Source organism: Electrona antarctica (genome assembly GCF_951216825.1).
Source record: "Electrona antarctica genome assembly, chromosome: 3".
Lineage (NCBI taxonomy): Eukaryota > Metazoa > Chordata > Actinopteri > Myctophiformes > Myctophidae > Electrona > Electrona antarctica.
The window spans coordinates 48,563,126-48,584,007 of record NC_136808.1 but is presented as its reverse complement, the minus strand read 5'-3'; the positions used below and the strand labels follow the sequence as shown (position 1 = coordinate 48,584,007).

The following is a 20,882-nucleotide window of genomic DNA, read 5'->3' as shown; positions in this document are numbered from 1 at the left end:
ATTTCTTTCCATGAACCACTGACTGCATACTTTTAAAAGATGAACATTATTTAATGTCTCCTCAAACGACACAGTGCATGTATCTGTTAACATTATTACCATGGTTTGTCCCCATGTCAGATTTCTCTCAAAACTTGAAATCAAATAAAAAATGTCCAAAGACAAAATATTTTGAGAATTCAGTTTCAGCGTAAATGTCGATAATTATGCTTTATGCTTACAGACATACAGCATTATGTCATGTACATCAGTCAACAATATACATTGTATACGGTTACAGATTAATAATGCAAAATATTTCTAACATTAACTTGTCTAAAAAACAGTTACAGGGTGCTTTACTTAAATAGAGATGTGTGAATTCCTTTCAGTTAGCTAGTTTCCGGCTGCAATAATATACTGTAAACACAACCAGAGAAAAGCTGCGAGACATTTAAGGACAAACAGATGGACAGACATACAGTAAACTGTCCAAAGACACATTATATTACACAAAATAAAAGCTAAAAAGTTACTTCATAACTTCAGTCTTCATAGTGCGAGTGCAAATGCAATTAGGTCCAATAGCATGTTAATATCAATATCTATTTAGGCTATTATGATTATCAACAAGACATAATGGACAACAGCGTATCAACATAGCTTTTAAACACATTAATGCATCCATCCATATTAGAATATTGTTTTAAGTAAGTCTAATTTCCATGTCGTCAATTTGCATATTAAGATTTACATGTTTGTACAGCGAATGGCCATGTGGGCCACATTATGAAATGATAATCAACTAGCTAGAATCTATTTTAAAGATTGTAATTAGTTGATTCCTCCTGATTTAATATTCCTGGAAAACATCACTATTTAACTTGTTTTCTTTCGTTAACATCCTCAGCACGCTACAGTCATGGTTATTGCTCAAAACATCTGTAACGAGGAAGGAAATAATTGTTCAATATTCTGTCGCCCTGGATTCCTCATTCTAGTTGCCATATTGTAGCCTCATGAATATGTGATGGAGCTTTTAGGCAAATTTTATAGTCTGGATTTTCGGTGGTGAGGTGACCACCGCTCTGGTGGTGAGGTGACCACCGCTCCGGTGGTGAGGTGACCACCGCTCCGGTGGTGAGGTGACCACCGGAGCTGAAATAACGTTGAGCGGTGTTGAGTAAAAACAGAGAGAAGGGCTGGGGCGGTGGCGGCGGTTTGCTCTTCACCGCGGCTCAGTGACGTGACGTCATGTTGTAGTTCGGTGGTCACCTCACCGCCGAAAATCCAGACTATGAATGAGCCTTTAGGCTTACGCACAGTAGCGCAATAGGTTCAACTCCCAGGCCGGTTGGCTCATCGGAGTTGCTGTCATCGTGCTGACTAAAGTCTAAGCTACAGACACAGGTTACAACAGGGTTACTGCAGTCTGGAACTTCACCTCACAGTCAGTCAATCTTAATCTTGCTTTTTGCCCATTAAAACAATGATATATGCTATAGTTATAATACCCAAAGCCTTAAAAGTCCTATATTAATAACCATTTGGCTCAATCAGGTGTTACTTTTGTCAAAACAAGACGTTAAAATGTGTAAATTATAAGTGTCTCGTACTCTCATCCATGCGGTTCTGAATGAGTTTTGATCTAGCAGTACAAATCTAGTGTCAGAATTGTGCTGTAGGTCCAGGAGTGAATAGAATCTAGCATCTAGCGCTATAATTATTAAATCTGTCTTCACAAGCCTTCGGTCAAAGTCCTTTATAACTGAATAAGGCACTGTGACAGCTTTAACTAAAGTGACTACAGGAATAAAGTGGTGAGAGTGAGTTGTAGTGTTGTAGGTCCATTAAATCATTTCCAACAGAAACATCATCACAGAGAAATGAGAATGACAAAGTACATAATGCAATTTACAGGCACACAAAGCATGTTTTGACAGATCTGATCTGGTCCAATGTCTGTCTAGTGTCTAGATATGAAGATGTGGCCTTTGATTTCTCTGATAGATAAAAACAAATTAAATAATAAAAAAAGCCACAAAGACCTTTTGTCCAAGTTAAGTACAGTATAATCTATGGATAACAGTGTCCGGCCCGACAAGTTGTCCTGTCAGTAAGGCAGGCTGCATTTTCATAATGAATTTTAGGTTTAGGAATTCTTTAGATGCTTCGTAAAAGCAGTTCAGAGTAAAGATCTGAGGTGTTCAGGTGTCTTCCTACATGATTTAGGCAGTTCAGTCAGTAACCACACAGGATTTCTGTTCTGTATCTTAATTCGTGTTTTCTACAGTTTGACAACCATCTCTCCAAAGTAGATTCAGGATGTGCACCTAAGCAGAGTGACTGAATGTCTGTTATCAGCATTGTGACTCTTCAACAAGCTCCATTTTCCCCTACTGTAGCGATGTACAAACACAACAAACAAATTAAATAGCTGCCATAGTTCTAGATGTGTGGGGAAAATACAAGAAAATCTAAATGCTACTCCTATTTTCAGAGGGGCTGTTGGGGTTGGTAAACGTGCTGTCCGGGTGCATTGGGACCTGCTACTTCTCTGGTTGTACACGGTCAGAACCATGACTTATACCGTCAGGATGTGGAGGGAAGAAGCTATGGAAGTTAACCGTAACACTACCTTCAGTTCATTTCAAAGTGCATCTGCAGTCATTACTCATTTCACTCTCCTCACATTTGGTTTGTTTTCATTGAGTGAATTAAGTCAAATCCTCTGTATAGGTATTAAGGGATTTAAGGGTGTGTTTGTCCACACATCCACATGCTGTCCTCACCGTGAGGCTAACAAATCAGATGAAATGTGGAGAAAGCTCTTTCCTAATAGGCTCTGTGCATAATAACTAGAGTCACAGGTTTCCAGAAGGTGGGATCCTTGGCTCTGCAGCACATTTGAACAGGAAACACACGTAAAGGTGTCATTTAAATGTTTCCCGTGCAAATCTGCTGCTGCTGAGCCAATCAAACACTGAACTGGAACAGGAACCTTCTGGGAAACCTGGGGCGATTGGCGCTCAAAGGTAATTCCAATCTTCCAATCCAATTTGAGAACTCAAACCCCCTCCGTGGACTCCAATCCGTCATTCACAGACTGCTGTCCTGATTGGACAGCTCGGGGGCCAGCTTCCTGTGTCGGGGGGAGGTGGAGAGTTTTGTGGGGGAGGGGGAGGCGTTGGCAGAGGAGTCGCTGCCCCCCCCCGCCTCAGAGCCCAGGGAGGAGAGGTGTGGGACGGGTGGAGCTCTCTTCCTCCCCAGAAACAGACCTACTTCTAGCACTCCTTTCTTCTTGGCCCCTCCCTCTGCTTTCGCCGCCTCGCCGCCAGACCCTGCCCCCTCTCCCTCCTCTGGCTGTGATTGGACCTTTCGTCTCACGTCACCCCCGCCCACCACTGGGCTGTCGGGAGGTTGCCGCGGCGCTTCTACGATGCCCTCTGCCTTGGCAACGCTCGTGGCGGTGGTGGCGGCCGCGTTAGCGTTGGAGCTAGCGGCCGCGTTAGCGTTGGAGCTAGCGCCAGCTGATCTGCAAGCCCAGAAATCCATGGCGGAGGCTCTCCTTTCGCTGTCTTCGGGCCCAAAATCACACAGCGAGCGACGGGCTTCAGGAGCCACACAGGGTGCCTGGGTGGAGGTCTGGCCTGGACTCTCCAACACACCTGGACCCAGACTGAAGTCCTGGAAATCTCTGTAGACGGACGAGCCAGACAGACAGTTAGATGAGGAGGAGACACAAACACATGTATCGTTGGAAATCTTGTCCAAAAAAACATTACTTTTCAGGAAATGGAAAACATTTCTTGCAAATTATTTAATACTTTTCATTGGTTCAATATTTATACAACCCTACAGTCAAACACACTTAACCACGTTCAAGTTCAAAATAAATCCTAAATAGCAAAGCTCAAAATGCATCGCATAGCTATTTTTGCTACACAGCGCTGACAATGTTGTACGATGAAGTACGGCATTTATTTACGAAGAAACATTAAATATTTGAAATCTAGAGATACAAGGGATGGATGGATGAATGGATGGATGAATGTTTGACCTGTAGCTGTGGAAGGACTCAGTGCGCCGTGCACGGGCCAGCAGAGGGCTCTCTCTGTAGGGCCGCACAGCTCCGTAGGTGGCCTGGGTCTCTGGGATGCTTTCCTGGTTCTGTAACTGGAGACTAGGATGATGGACAGACAGACAGACAGACAGACAGACAGACAGACAGACAGACAGACAGACAGACAGACAGACAGACAGACAGACAGACAGACAGACAGACAGACAGACAGACAGACAGACAGGAGATACGGTAAGACTGGAAGTGTGTGGAGAGAGAGAGTACGAGTAGAGTCATTTATATGTATTTTATGAGTAAAATTATTTTATGTTTTACTTATTTGAATTGTTTCTGTGAGCATTGCATTTCAAATGTCTACTATACGTTTGCTCATTAACCTTTTTTTAATGAATGCTATAATTGTTTTATTCCACTGTGTGTCTAAAGCACTTTGTAACTATGTTTTAAAAAGGTCAGGTCAGTCTCATACTAGCCTGGGGTCCACCTATGCTTTCTATGGCAGAGGCAGCTCCCGGCATGGGAGAATCTAGACGCAGCTGCGCGACATGAAACTAATTAATTAGACCGACAGAGAGAGAGAGGAGTGTGTACGGGTGTGCGTGTGTGCGTCAATTTAACAAAGGTGCAGACGATAAGAAATCAGCAGGGAGTGATCGACGTTTGCGCTACTGTATGTCGAATTGAAGTGGACTCGGTCCCAGACTTTTTTTTTCTCCATGGAAATAAAAACGTCTGGGTTTCCGAGGCTAGTCTCATACTGACCTGATGAAGATCCTATGAGATCGAAACTTTGTCCTATAATAAAGTAATTCCTTTGCCTCAAGATGGTGTGCGTGTATAGTATGGTGTATCTCTTCATCCTGTTTTATCACTAAATGTTATAAGACTAATGAAAAATGTACAGTGTGCATAAGACTGTAATGCTGTCTTCTCTATCACACCTGGAGCAGGACTCTCGTAGCCGCGTCTGATGTAACATAGAGGGGGCGGGGCTAATGTTGGGCGTGGCACAGCGGGAGGTGCTGAGGTCACACTGGTCCAATAGCTGCAGGAGCTCCTCCTCTGTAGGCCCACCCACATCTGTCAATCAAACAGCAACAAAAAAAACAACAACAGCTTTAAATGTGTTTCTCGTATAAATTGTGGCAGTTACTCTCTGGTGTAATGTGAAATATTATTGAGAACCAAAACATTCTTTTAGACACACATACAGTAGGCTATGGGTATTTGGAGGCGTGGTTGAGTCTGCTATTGTCTCTGAGGTTCAAATAACACAGGTATCAGCATTGAGTGTGAGATTGATCGTACATAATATGCAGTGATAACTTTTTCTTTCCCAGTGCAAAACTATGCTTAAGTATCAAGATGAAAAATCAATGTCTACATATTGTTTTTCAACCTCCCAAGACACAAAAACCAGCCAAATGCATGTAAGAAGAACATGTGATCTAAAATAATCCTTTATCATTATAAATAATGTTACTGTAGGTGACCTGTCTCTCTGTATGGTAGGTCTATTATCACCTGCCTGCCTGCCTGCCCGCCCGCCTGCCCGCCCGCCCGCCCGCCCGCATGCCTCCCTCCTTCCCTCCTCACCTGCGGTCTTCTTCTCCTCTGTCTTGTCGGTGGTCAGTTTGTTGGCTGTGTCCATGGCGGTGGACAGGTCCCACATCTGGATGCTGCCGTTGCCGTGGCCTGTGAACAGGTAGCGACGGGGTCGCGACCCCATCCGACTGGACCCCTCACACTCCCGAACCATGAAGCAGGTGATGGTGGTCCCATCTACGGACTGCACCTCACAGATCCTAACGCACGCACGCACACACACACACACACACACATGCACGCGGGTCACACAGGCACACACACATGCACGCGGGTCACACGGGCACACACACATGCACGCAGGTCACACGGGCACGCACAGGCTCGTGCACACCAGTGTTGTTTTTGGCAGCATTTTTTTATTTTACTTTTAGTCATAGTCTCTTGAATAGTTTTAATTTTGTTTTAGTCACATTTTAGTCACCTGGAATGTTTTGGTGTTTAGTCTAGATTTAGTCGACGAAATATCATAAGATTTTAGTCGACTAAATCTACAGGTGATTTAGTTGACTAAAATGTATTTTGATGCCGTCGTAATGGCTGATTTTACACTTGCTGAAAATAGATCTCGTGTCCACTAGTCCCTTCATCAGTGGAAAAAGGTAGTCGACGAACATTTTTCGTCTTAGTTTTAGTCGACGAAATCAACACTGGCACACACACACATGGGCAAACACAGATACATGTACACAGACGTACAATGAATGCACAGAAATGTGCGCTTGTCAGTAAAATGGCATCTAATGTGTTTGTTGTTTGTTTGAAGGTACAGAAAGGAGGACGTCAGGACAAGCCTACTGGCGACAGACGGAGCGAGGGAGAGAAGGAAAGATGGATGAAGAGTCTGTTAGTGACGGAAGAGGTCGAGAATGATGGGAGACATCTCTTTAAAGTCTGCTGGTGACAAATTAAGTAGACGAACGAAATAGAACAATAGGGGTGAGGCACAAGAAATGGAGACAGACAGACAGACAGACAGACAGACAGACAGACAGACAGACAGACAGACAGACAGACAGACAGACAGACAGACAGAGGTACCTCTTTCCAGTGGATGAGAGTCTGACAAACAATGTGTTGGTGATGGGAATAACCTTCTGGATAAACACCTGTTGGTCATCTCTCTCTCCAAATGGACCTGACAACACATGCGCATTCATGCACGCACACGCACGCACGCACGCACGCACGCACGCACACACACACACACACACACACACACACACACACACACACACACACACACACACACACACACACACACACACACACACACACACACACACACACACACACACACACACACACACACACATTTGACCTGTGTCTACAATACAGGAAACTGAAACATTGATGAGGTAGTATTATACAGTATATATAGTGGTTCAGACCTAACGTTCAGTTGTTGCTTTGTAGCAGCACATTTTAGCTGTACAGATACGGCGAGTGCTGTGGCGATATATAGTTTAGAAAGCGACAGGTTCTTGTGTTTATAAATCAACACAATAAAGAAATATTAGAAAGCAATTCAAGACGCCATGATGTTTGGAAATGGACACAAACGGAGACAAAGAATGAAGCAACACTGCTGTGAATGATGACTGCTTTGATCGGTTGAACACCTCCCTTCCTGCAAACCAACAAAGTAAGTACACTTAGTCTGTACTGTGATGAACTGTTTGCAGTGCAATCAGTATGATTGGCTGATTGATTGATTGATTGAATAAATTATATTTACTGTATGATGGTCTAGCTTTAGCTTTGGTACAAAACCACTTCATACTTCACTGCATTTTAAGCTTTGTTACTGAATTATCCTCCTGTTACCACTAGATGGCAGTCTGTCACTGGAAGTTGAGTAGTCACAAATTAAAAAGAAGAAAGGAAATAATCTCTCCATCCCTCGCTCCATCTCTCCATCCATCCATCCATCCATCCATCCATCGTTCCCAGAGCCGTAGCTCTGGGAACTGTGTTGGTTTGCAGGAAGGGAGGTGTTCAACTGATCACAGTGCCATCAAAGCAGTCATCAAAATGGGTCGGGACCCATTTTTTTTATGGGTCACGACTTGAGTAAAAATCCCATTTTCTTTTTTCCCTCCCTCCCTCCCTCTCACCTATATCGTTCCCAGAGCTGTAGCTCCTCCCTCCCTCTCACCTATATCGTTCCCAGAGCTGTAGCTCCTCCCTCCACTCTCACCTATATCGTTCCCAGAGCCCTCCCTCCCTCCCTCCCTCCCCCCTCCTCTCTCAACTATATCGTTCCCAGAGCTGTAGCTCCTCCCCCTCCTCTCTCACCTATATCGTTCCCAGAGCCGTAGCTCCTCCCCCTCCTCGCTCACCTATATTGTTCCCAGAGCCGTAGCTCCTCCCCCCTCCTCTCTCACCTATATCGTTCCCAGAGCCGTAGCTCCTCCCCCTCCTCGCTCACCTATATCGTTCCCAGAGCCGTAGCTCCTCCCCCTCCTCGCTCACCTATATCGTTCCCAGAGCCGTAGCTGCCGTGACTCTCCGTCTCCTCCAGAGAGAGGATCTTGAAGGAGGCCAGCGGTGTGGATCCAGGCTGGGTGGAGATCATTCCTCTGAAGCGAGTCACTGTCCATGTACGCACGTGGTTGTTGTCTGCACACACTGTAGCATGCACGCACGCACGTACGCAAGCACACACACACACACACACACACACACACACACACACACACACACACACACACACACACAAGAATTAAAATATTTGTATAAGTGCACAAAGCCATATAGACAACAGCGGGGTAAAATATAATTAGACTGTGGTCTCTACAGTATGTGGTCTCTTCTCTTCTCTTCTCTTCTCTTCTCTTCTCTTCTCTTCTCTTCTCTTCTCTTCTCTTCTCTTATAATTTGAAATTCATAAATCAACCGTGTGTATCTTAAGGCCAGACCGCACCACCAATGTGCCGTACTAGGAAGTAAGAACCCATTGTGGAAGTGACTTCTAAGGTACTGTATGGTACAAAATGCAGATGCCATTACTACGTGCACTCCTTGTGCACGCATAGTGTACTGCTATAGCTAGCATAGACTCCTTCTCTTCCTCACCATTTTGATTTTAGTCGTAGTCTCTTGAATAGTTTTCATTTAGTTTTAGTGTTAGTCTAGTTTCAGTCGACTAAATGTCATAAGATTTTAGTCGACTAAATCTACAGTTGATTTAGTCGACTAAAATGTATTTTGGCAGGCGTTGATGCCGTCGTAATGACTGATTTTACACCTGCACTTTCAGCATGCAACCAAGTGTAAAATGACTTATACTGGATCTCCACTAGTCCCTTCCTAACATTTTAGTCTAGTTTTTATTTGTTGACGAAATTGTCAGTATATTTTGTCTTAGTTTTAGTCATCATAGCTTAGTTTTCATCTAGTTTCCATTTAGTTTTCGTCAGTGAAAAAAGTGAAAAATCTGTCAGTGAAAAAAGTGAAAAATCAGTGAAAGATCTCCTCCTCTTCCTCACCTGACACCAGGTGTTTCTCAGACAACATGATCTTGGTCACGGGGCTCCTGTGGACGGTGAAGGTCTGGAAGAGTTGAGGACCTGAACCCACCGTCTCTGGGTGCTGAACTATGACCCTCACGGCTCCACTGCTGGTGCCGTAGGCGATCTCTAGCCAGTTCCCACTGATGCCTGCATGAGGGAGAAGCACAGAGGAACCCATGAGGAGAGAGCACCGTTTACAAAACAGAGGGTCGGGAGTGCCCATTTTTTCTGGGTCACGACTCGAGTAAAAATCCCATTTTCTTTTTCTACATTTAAAAATATATTGCTGTCTGTCTGTCCGAAACCACCGAACTCAATTTTTGAGGTTTTAGATTTTTTTGTTGTTGCATAAATCAGTGTTATTGAACACCCTTTACGTCTGTGTGTTGGTTACAATACTATTGAACCAATGGAAAGTAGTAAAAAGCTTCAGACAAAACCTATTAACTCCATTGGACCCTCAACTCCCCCTCTCATGCAAGTAATTGACAATATATAAGGTCTTAGTCACAATAACAACTTTGATGAGGCAGTATCGCTTTGTTTTAAAACTATAATGCTTTCTTCATTTCCTGAAAAAACATATCTTTTTCATTTTTCTTCCTCCCGACAGCAGATATATATTTCAAAGGAATGTTTTTGAAATAAATACATGTAAAAATATATAATTAAGAAGTAGTGAAAATAGCCAAACTACAAGCTCGCAACATGGTGGCGTGGAGTGACGCGCTGTGCACTTGTAAATCTGCTATTTTCACTCGTTTGGGTCCCAGGCAAACGTCTAATCTCTCTTTTGGGTCTCGACCTGAAACGTTTAGGAACCACTGGCCTAGACTGTGAGCTTATTGATCGGTCTGTTGTTTCAGACACCAACTCACATTAGAGACAGACAAACAGACTGTGAGCTTATTGATCGGTCTGTTGTTTCAGACACCAACTCACATTAGAGACAGACATACTTATTGATCGGTCTGTTGTTTCAGACACCAACTCACATTAGAGACGGACAGACTTATTGGTCGGTCTGTTGTTTCAGACACCAACTCACATTAGAGACAGACAGACGAATCGAGGGATGGAGAGAGACAGACTGAGGTGGAGACAGAAAGATGGATGGAGAGACAGGCAGAGAGGTGGAGACAGAAAGATGGATGGAGAGACAGGCAGAGAGGTGGACACAGAAAGATGGTTGGAGAGACAGACAGAGAGGTGGAGACAGAAAGATGGTTGGAGAGACAGGCAGAGAGGTGGAGACAGAAAGATGGATGGAGAGACAGGCAGAGAGGTGGAGATATAGAGATGGTTGGAGAGACAGGCAGAGAGGTGGAGACAGAAAGATGGATGGAGAGACAGACAGAGAGGTGGAGACAGAAAGATGGTTGGAGAGACAGGCAGAGAGGTGGAGACAGAAAGATGGTTGGAGAGACAGGCAGAGAGGTGGAGACAGAAAGATGGTTGGAGAGACAGGCAGAGAGATGGTTGGAGAGACAGGCAGAGAGGTGGAGATAGAAAGATGGTTGGAGAGACAGGCAGAGAGGTGGAGATAGAAAGATGGTTGGATAGACAGGCAGAGAGGTGGAGACAGAAAGATGGTTGGAGAGACAGGCAGAGAGGTGGAGACAGAAAGATGGTTGCAGAGACAGGCAGAGAGGTGGAGACAGAAAGATGGTTGGAGAGACAGGCAGAGAGGTGGAGATAGAAAGATGGTTGGAGAGACAGGCAGAGAGGTGGAGACAGAAAGATGGTTGGAGAGACAGGCAGAGAGGTGGAGAAGAGATAGAAAGATGGATGGAGAGACAGGCAGAGAGGTGGAGACAGAAATATGGTTGGAGAGACAGGCAGAGAGGTGGAGATAGAGAGACAGGCAGAGAGGTGGAGATAGAAAGATGGATGGAGAGACAGGCAGAGAGGTGGAGATAGAGAGACAGGCAGAGAGGTGGAGATAGAGAGACAGGCAGAGAGGTGGAGACAGAAAGATGGATGGAGAGACAGGCAGAGAGGTGGAGACAGAAAGATGGTTGGAGAGACAGGCAGAGAGGTGGAGATAGAGAGACAGGCAGAGAGGTGGAGACAGAAAGATGGATGGAGAGACAGGCAGAGAGGTGGAGATAGAAAGATGGTTGGAGAGACAGGCAGAGAGGTGGAGATAGAAAGATGGTTGGAGAGACAGGCAGAGAGGTGGAGATAGAAAGATGGTTGGAGAGACAGGCAGAGAGGTGGAGATAGAGAGACAGGCAGAGAGGTGGAGATAGAAAGATGGTTGGAGAGACAGGCAGAGAGGTGGAGATAGAGAGACAGGCAGAGAGGTGGAGATAGAAAGATGGTTGGAGAGACAGGCAGAGAGGTGGAGATAGAGAGACAGGCAGAGAGGTGGAGATAGAAAGATGGTTGGAGAGACAGGCAGAGAGGTGGAGATAGAGAGACAGGCAGAGAGGTGGAGATAGAAAGATGGTTGGAGAGACAGACAGAGAGGTGGAGACAGAGAGACAGGCAGAGAGGTGGAGATAGAAAGATGGTTGGAGAGACAGGCAGAGAGGTGGAGATAGAGAGACAGGCAGAGAGGTGGAGATAGAAAGATGGTTGGAGAGACAGACAGAGAGGTGGAGACAGAGAGACAGACAGAGAGGTGGAGACAGAGAGACAGGCAGAGAGGTGCAGTGTGACAGACAGTAATAGAGTTCCAGTAAGTCTACATGAATATTTTATTTGGAGGTATCAGAGTATCTCTCTCTCTATCTTTGAGTGGAATCGATTGACAAGAAGAATTAGAAGTGCATGAAGGGGAACTATTATGTTTTAGGGCAAGAAATAAATGGTGGACAGAAAGATGGACAGAACAAAGAAAGAATGTCTGATATTAAAGTGAAAGCGAGAGGGAGACAATTAAATACATATATTGGAACTTTTCCAGGCAATGGCATATTAACATAATGATCTGTTGATATGAAGAGTCAAGTTTGCGTGTGTGCGTGTGTGTGTGTGTGTGTGTGTGTGTGTGTGTGTGTGTGTGTGTGTGTGTGTGTGTGTGTGTGTGCGAAGTGCGAAGTGCGTGCGACGTGCGTGCGACGTGCGTGCGTACTGACTGGTCTTAGGTGTGAGGTAGACAGACAACGCAGTGATGGCATCGTTTGAAGGGTCGTGATAGAGTTCAGTCACCAGGAGGTCGTTGTCTTTCATCCTCAGTGGAAACTTCTGCATGTCTGCGCACACACACACACACACACACACACACACACACACACACACACACACACACACACACACACCGTTACTTGTTAGCGAGTATTGGCAAATGTTCATGAAAAGATTCTATGCCATTGTTATTGTACAACCGACCAACCAATAGAGGGTATGCGCGTGACATCATCATCATTCCGGGAAGTTATGCGGGAACAGCTACTGAATGGCAAAAAACGACTTCCTGGCCTTGACAGCCCATACATCCAAACAGAAAGGTCCTATCTGATTGCATTAAGCAAAGTTAAACTATGTTAAACTCACTTTGCCACTCAATTTGCCACTCGATTTGCCATTCATTTTATGCATACCCTCTATAGCATACCTATGTAGTAGATTGATCCATTGTTGCAGCCCAGCAGCAGGAATGAACCTGCCGTGTCACAGCTGGTGATGGGAACCACATCCTGAACCTATAACACGCACACACAACACACGTCAAGTTATAATTCACACATTGGACTGTCACAGTGTGTGCACACACACACGCACACACCAACAGGGACTGTCACAGTGTGTGCACACACCACCAGGGACGTGCAGAGAGTATTAGAGAGGCAGGGGCTGACATCCCGTAAGAGGGCACTTTTAGACAAAAGTAGTGAAAATAGCAGATCTACATACAAGGATTTCTAAACAAATTTGTTCAATGCAAAATGATGCGTTCAAGTTCAGGAGACTTCGGAAAAAAAGCAATTCTCCTGAATGCTGCCTTCCGGCATGGCATGGATAGGAGTGGCATTTTGCATTTATTTCACCATGTATTAACCCATTTTGGGCGGGAACCCCTTTTGGTGTTAGCATTATGTTATGCTTTAGCTATTGAAAAATAGCAGATCTACAAGCTCATAGCGCGCCACCGAGTGGCACGCTACGAGCTTGTAGGTCTGCTATTTTTGAAAAAAATCGAAGAACCACTGACATAGAACATAGCTTTTTCAGAAAACTGAAAGACATTTTTAGAATCTGATCTCAGGTCAAAATGGGTCAAATGCTGCATTCGTGGTCTGGAGAGGAAAGTTGTTTTACAGACGGGTAAAAGGGCAGGGGCTGAAGCCCCGTTTGGTGTCTATGTGTGCACGTCCCTGCCAACACACACACACACACACACACACACACACACACACACACACACACACAGTCACAGTCACACACACGCACACCTGCCCACCCCTACCTGCCAGTGCTGTGTGACAGCGTTCCACACGCCCACCTTCCCAGTGTGACTGGTGGCAACCAACTGGCTTCCAATGAAGAACAGATCATCAACTGGGACACCTAGACTGAATACACCTGTGAGAGAATTGAATTGAATTGAATTGAATTGAATTGAATTGAATTGAATTGAATTGAATTGAATTGAATTGAATTGAATTTAATTTAATTGAATTGAATTGAATTGAATTGGGGATAGGGGAGGGAGAGAGTGAGAGCGAGAGAGATGTGGATGTCATGAACCACTTAAATCCTGTATTAGTAAACTTCACTGGGGTTGTTTCTGTACTTGGATCACTCTTTGTCCGCTTTGCACAGAATCTACTATTTAGTCTAATTTACCCCCAGAATATGGACACTATAGGGTTCATGTGGTTAATGTTAATATCCTGACCAGGTCACACACACACACACACACACACACACACACACACACACACACACACACACACACACACACACACCCACACACACACACACACCCCGACACTCCACCTGTGTGGTCTAACCTATCTCATTTCCACTGCCTCCGTCTTGGATGCTCCAGAGAATGATGCTGCTCTCGGACGCCGCGGCCACCATCTTGTCCTTGTCGCCGTGCGGACCGCCCACCACCTTGGCGTTGAGCGCGATGCGTTCGATGGTACAGTCCAGGAACGGAGACGAGAACACCTGCTGCCACCCGGATGACTCCTTTATCCTGTGGTAACACACACACACACACACACGCACACGCACATGCACGCACGCACGCGCGCACAAACACACACACACACACACACACACACACACACACACACACGCGCGCGCGCACGCACACGCACACGCACACGCACACACACACAGCTGTCGTGAAAATATGGTAAATTACTGGAACATGATGATGTATTGTGGTCTATTGTTCCAGAGAAATAATGACAAGATAGTAAGATACTGTATCTTATGGAGAAAGATTTACATATTTACGTAGGCCTACCGTAATATGGCATAAATATAATTCAGGGGTGCCTTGGATGGAAAAGATGTTTTGCAGGGGTGACCTGAGACAAATAGGTTTTGGAAACCCTGGTATAGATCAGAGTAAGACAGAGTTACGACAACTCTGTTCACTTCATGCAGCTTCAGTCCAATGGCAGCTCTTCTACATAGACTTCTATTGGCGAAGTGATAGGCGAAGAGTGACAAGTCCTGGACCGGAAGTTGGCAGAATGGACTAGACTCAGACAACAGCCCAGCTTTAATGATCTTAAATCTCTTTATTTTAGATTGTTTTTGAGTGGTGTAAACCACTCCTACAACTGGCTTTGTTAGTTTACGTGTCTGTCCGTCTGTTCGTACCAAAACATGAGCATGGTTGATGCTGATTGGTTGATGCTGATTTCATTACGTCAGACATTACGTCAGACCACAGCTGATCAGGCTATATAAGACCTTACACCACTCAGTTCACACGGGTGTGATTTTTTAGTAATAGTACAACATAAACGTTACAGAGACTTTAGTTGTCACAAAAAAGTTGTCATATTGCACACATGCCTAAAATTGCTGATATTTGCGCCGCCCTCGTTGAAAACAATGTATTTCAAACTCCAGCTTGTCACTGTCCAGGCTGCGCGAACAGCGCTCGAACACTCCGTTTTCTGCCCCCTCAATGTCGTAACTCTGTCTTATATCTCTGGTATAGATATACAGTTTTACAGTCTATAGATCAGAAGTATTACCTGTAACAGATGACAAAGTGGGCATAAGCTGCTACAATCCAGTTATGGTGTCCAGCTACAATCAACACCTTCCTAGGGTCCACTGCGGGACCTACATACACATGCACGCACATGCACACACGTGTGCACATGCACACACACACACACACACACACACGCACACACACACACACACACACACACACACACACACACCCACACACACACACACACACACACACACACACACACAGTTTATGAATAACTTAAGAGATTACATTGAGAAGGATTAGTTACTGTAACTTGATGTCAAAAATGTGATAATTGTAATAATCTAAAGTGTAAAACCAGGGCTGGAAACATTCTCTGCAGAGAAAAGGCCGATGTCCATCTAGGTTAGTCTGTTAGTTGCTTCACTGAAAGGAGGTGTCGGGTCACATCAATGCATCCACGCACGCACGCACGCACGCACGCACGCACGCACGCACGCACGCACGCACGCACGCACGCACGCACGCACGCACGCACGCACGCACGCACGCACGCACGCACGCACAAGCCCATCGGTCATTGTCCAGAAATAGCACGGCGCTGAATTCCGCGATTGACCAATCAGAATCACGCATTCAAACCAAGCCGTGTAATAAATTAGTATAATCGTGTTTGGTGTTTTGTCAATTATTTGGGGGGTCCCCGCTTGAAATATCCTGATGATCCACATATTGAGAACCACTGCTCTAGAATTAATGTTAATTGCTTCATTGTTTTCCATATATAAGGCCTATTCACCGAAGCGGTCGTGACCACCGAAAACTACAACATGACGTCACACCGCGGTGGTCACCGCTCACACAGCGCGTCACTCCGTTTCGGTGGTCACCTCTTCACCGAAAACTGGACTATGAACAGGCCTTAAGACCTTCATACTCCAGTTTAAGATGAGGTGACCACCGTCACCTCATCAGTATGAATAGGGCTTTAGTCTGCTCACCCAGTGTGGGCGTGTCCTCTGCGGGTCCGGGGAGGGAGGGGTGAGCCGAGGGACCTGGCCGACTGAAGCCCCCCTCTATTGGCCGGCTGAAACCCCCCTCCGCTCCTATTGGACCAGGCCGCTCCTCGGGGGCGGGGCCAGAGACGGCAGCGGCGGGGCTTGACTTGCAGGCTGGGATCACTGTCGAGAGAAATTGTGGGTTTTTTCACCATTCTGAACGTCTCTTCAGAGAAATGCACAGGGAGGACGCATATGATATGTTCTGCCATCTAGAACAATAGGGATTTAGTCACGGGTCAATTACTTCCTGGAACTATGTTTGTTACTAGGCAACATCAGCAGAATGATTACATTTAGAGCTCAGCTAATCCATTTGAACGACTGACTGACCTTCAGTCAAGCATTTTGCTGCGTTTACCTGGAGGAGGGAGGTAACCGTGGAACAGAACGCTGCCACATGATGAGCGCTCCAATTCCTCACACAGCAGCAAACGACGCACTACGCACACACACACACGCACACACACACACGCACACGCACACGCACACGCACACACACACACACACACACACACACACACACACACACACACACACACACACAGTTTATGAATAGGAGATTGTACATCGAAAAGGATTAGGTACTGCAAAAATGGGATAATTGTAATAATCTAAACTAAAGTGTAAAGATGTTCACAATAATGGTTTTTAAACTATTTGATCGTGTCACTTATTTGGAGTAATCCATGATGATTCATGATTTATTACTGACCTATAGGCTAATCATTAAAGATAGGTTAAGTGATATTAATTTTGTTAAAACAAAACTTTTCTTTGTAAAAATTAATTATTATTATTTATTTATTTTATTTTAAAAATGGAGAGGATGGAGAGTTGGTCAACTATTTCCTCTCATAAGTAAATAACTTCTGGGTGACATTGGGTGAAAAAATGGTTTGCAAAATTGTGGGATAATAATTATAAACAAAATAAAATAAGTAAATAACTTCCATTCAGCCCTCGGACTCACCTAGAGGAGTTATCCCATAGAACTCAGCTTCATGACGCAGAATGTGGATGCTGACTCCCCTACAAGATAAAGAGACAACATGTAAATATACATTACACTGAACGCTTTGTCACCCTGCAGGAATAGAAGAGAAGAGAACAGTGCAGTACAGTACAGAGACTTCTTACCGCAAGTCCAATTCTTTTGTTCGGAGGAAATTCAAGATTGGGGCAAAAGCTGTGGGATCCCTGTCAATAAATATCTGGAAGAAGAGAATGTTTCATGATAACACTTTACTCTTTATTTCTTCAAAAACAAACCATAGATAAGAATTGTTGTACACAAAGGGAGTCTACCAACGCGCCTCAGCCTGAAGCGTCACATGTGGCACATACCGCCATCACATGTTACTGCAGTAACATGTGACGCATACCGCCATCACATGTTACTGTAGTAACAGGAACAATAGTTGCAGAAGAAATTAATAAATGCTGGTGCAGCTCAGACTGTTTAAGCCTTTTTATTCAGGTGCTAGTATAAATAATGACTGACGTTTCCATCTTGAGATCTTCCTCAAAGTCATAAGAATTTTTGTACCCACAACCTAATCTTAATATAATAAGATTTCAACTGCTGTTGGATGAGAGAAATCTATTTATTCTGTTCTTGATTCATGCCCAGTCACGACTGGTCATGGTGTCACCCTGACTGACAACCAACTAAAAGTCAATAAAACCACATTGTTGACTTGCATGTGGGCTATGAGACCGCGACTGCAACCAAACATATCAGCTTGTGGGGACTGGGACTACAGATCCCATGCATGTGGCAAAGAATGCTTAGATGAAGAATTTGCCTCCTCTCTTCTGTGTATGCCCATCATGTGCAAGTTCAGATCGATTGGTCAACCCACTGAGGATAAAAATTGGATGAGGACAGACCTACTGAGTTTTGTAGTATTTAATAATAGTAGGATATTGATTTGTATGTGGTCTATCCTGACCTGAGGGGAAACCAAGCATGATGCTAATAAGGTCAAAGGTGTGACTGGGAACAATGGACGGAGGCTGAGGTTGTATAAATGCCACCTGTCATTGATCTGTTTAAAAATAATGACCTTTCTGGGTTTTATGTGATGAGTGATACTATCCGTCTTGCACTAATCGTTTAAACTGCACCAAAACATTGGACTGGAAATCTTTTCCCTCATGGAATCTTTTGGAGATCAAAACTAAATAAATGATCTGGCCTTCAGGCCTTGAGTAGCAGCAACAGAGACTACTTACAGCTCCTGTTTCATCCCTTAGAGTTGATATCCTGCCACTCAGCAAACTGAAAAACACATGTGTGGACAAGCACGCACGCACGCACGCACGCACGCACGCACGCACGCACGCACGCACGCACACACACACACACACACACACACACACACACACACACACACACACACACACACACACACACACACACACACACACACACACACACACAGATGGTGCTATAGTTAATTGTATAAGAATATGGATCATTACTTCGTTCATTGGTTGTGTTATCACTTATCAATGTCAAATATTTAATTAGAAAAATGTAATGCTGTGTGGAGTTGACGCCATAAAATAGAGCAGTATGTCCAGTATTTCCAATGTGCAGACTCTACTTCCTTTTGTGATACTGCTGCTTGTCTTACACCTGGGTCGTCATCATCATCATCATCATCATCATCATCATCATCATCATCATCATCATCATCATCGTCTTAAACACTCCATATTAGTTGACCAGGAGACATGAACCTTGTCAAGGTCTACTGTTCTTGAGCAGGGACGTGCACACATAGACATCAAAGGGGGCTTCAGCCCCTGCCCTAAAACAACTGCCCTTTCCAGACCACCAACATGGTGAAATAATTGCAAATGCCACTCCTTTCCATGCCATGCCAGGAGGCAGCATTCAGGAGAATTGCTTTTCCCCCCCCCCGAAGTCTCCTGAACTTGAACACAGTATTTTGCGTTGAACAAAATTTGTTTAGAAATCCATGTCGCACACCGCATTTCCAGTAGATAAAGAGTGCTGGGTTGTGCCCCGAAAATAGCTGATCTACAGGCTCTCAACGCGTCGCAGCGCGATGCGTTGCGAGCTTGTAGATCTTCTAGTTTTGCTATTTTTGTCTAAAAGTGCCCTCTTACGAGATGTCAGCCCCTGCCCCTCTAACACTCTCTGCACGTCCCTGTTAGAGAACAGTAGATGGCACCAAACCAACCTTGAGAAGAAAGAGTCTGGGATCCACATTAGAGTCTGTCTGGAGGTGCTGAATCTGTCAAAGAAATAAATACACAATGTACATGTTGACATGTTATTACACGTGTATAACAACAGTGCATCAACCATTCAAAGGACAGACGTATTGGTCGTTTTTCTTAATAGTCTGTTTGTACTGTCCATGATTATGTGTACAAGAATACATTAACAAAGGTAGAGAGTTAGAGGGTGATGTCAGCGTGTGTGTGTGTGCGTGTAGTGTGTGTGTGTGTGTGTGTGTGTGTGTGTGTGTGTGTGCGCGCGCGTGCGCGCGCCCATTACAGGTTGTACACATTACTACAGCCTACCATGCGTTAGCGTATGCACGGTCGGTCAAGAAGATGATGACCAGGCAAATTGGCCAATCATGTTAATAATATGTTAATAATGACAAGCCTACCTCGTCCCACCGACGTTTAGCTGGATAATCTCTCCCATCCCAGACGCTAAATGGTTACCATTCGTTGCCATGTTTACTGGGTTATACTGGAAATGCAAATGCACAAGGCTTCCATCCAGCTCTTTATACTGTAAATAACCGATGTTGTCTACTGTACGTCCCTCCCAGTGCTCTCTCCCAGTTCAGATGATGTCCCCTGCCCTGTCGCCTGTCTCCCATGAAGGCTGCCCTGGCTGTCCTCTCAGCGGCCAGAGAATATCCGCTGTAAACATGCGCCTCATGCAGATGGCCTCCTCCTCCGCATAGTGGGCGAGGAGTCAGAGACAGGGGGTCCTGTTCTCCTGCAAGACATCCAACAGAGACACACAAGTACTCCTTTATTTTCCCTGCTGCGATGACCTGATGAGCGAGCGTGGACTTTTCCTTATCGTGGATCACATCTTGCGCAGCATTTTGGCAACCGCTGCTCAGGCGAGAAGGCTGCCTCTCCCCGAGTAGAGCACGTCATTACATTTATCATGAATACTACGCATACTACGGCGTAACGGCGACACAGATCGGGTACGCTCGATTTGTGTCTGTGAGCGAGGTGACTCGCCCCAAACCAGCTACGAGACATCTCACCCCGGTGAGTTGTAGCCCTATGATCCAGCCAGGCGCCATATCACAAACACCGTCCAGAGCAACCCTCCAGTCTCCACAACGACCATGATGACATGAAACACGCTAACATTTCAGGTCTCTACAACTACTACGCCACCTCATGTGTGTTCACCTAATATTATATTCAATCAGTGATTATTTACATGGAAGGCTTTGTCTGATTGATTGATTGATTGAAATATT

At 45.0% G+C, this 20,882-nt stretch overlaps 1 protein-coding gene across 1 annotated transcript; it reads right to left on the bottom strand.

Annotated features, from left to right (window-relative positions):
• Nucleotides 1–3,078: 3,078 nt before the first annotated feature.
• kctd3 (potassium channel tetramerization domain containing 3) lies at nt 3,079–20,187 on the bottom strand (the record flags this gene model as incomplete). Its single annotated transcript, XM_079496122.1, has 19 exons — nt 20,037–20,187; nt 19,599–19,652; nt 18,622–18,667; nt 17,524–17,597; nt 17,357–17,415; nt 16,745–16,825; nt 16,327–16,506; nt 15,357–15,447; nt 14,145–14,335; nt 13,598–13,713; nt 12,746–12,833; nt 12,267–12,383; nt 9,160–9,330; nt 8,144–8,299; nt 6,710–6,806; nt 5,660–5,868; nt 5,005–5,143; nt 4,040–4,162; nt 3,079–3,676 (listed from the first exon to the last, which is right to left on the bottom strand). The coding sequence occupies exons 1-19, from the start codon at nt 20,105–20,107 to the stop codon at nt 3,079–3,081; spliced, it is 2,661 nt and encodes an 886-aa protein (XP_079352248.1). The 5' UTR covers nt 20,108–20,187.
• Between the last annotated feature and the right edge of the window lie 695 nt (nt 20,188–20,882).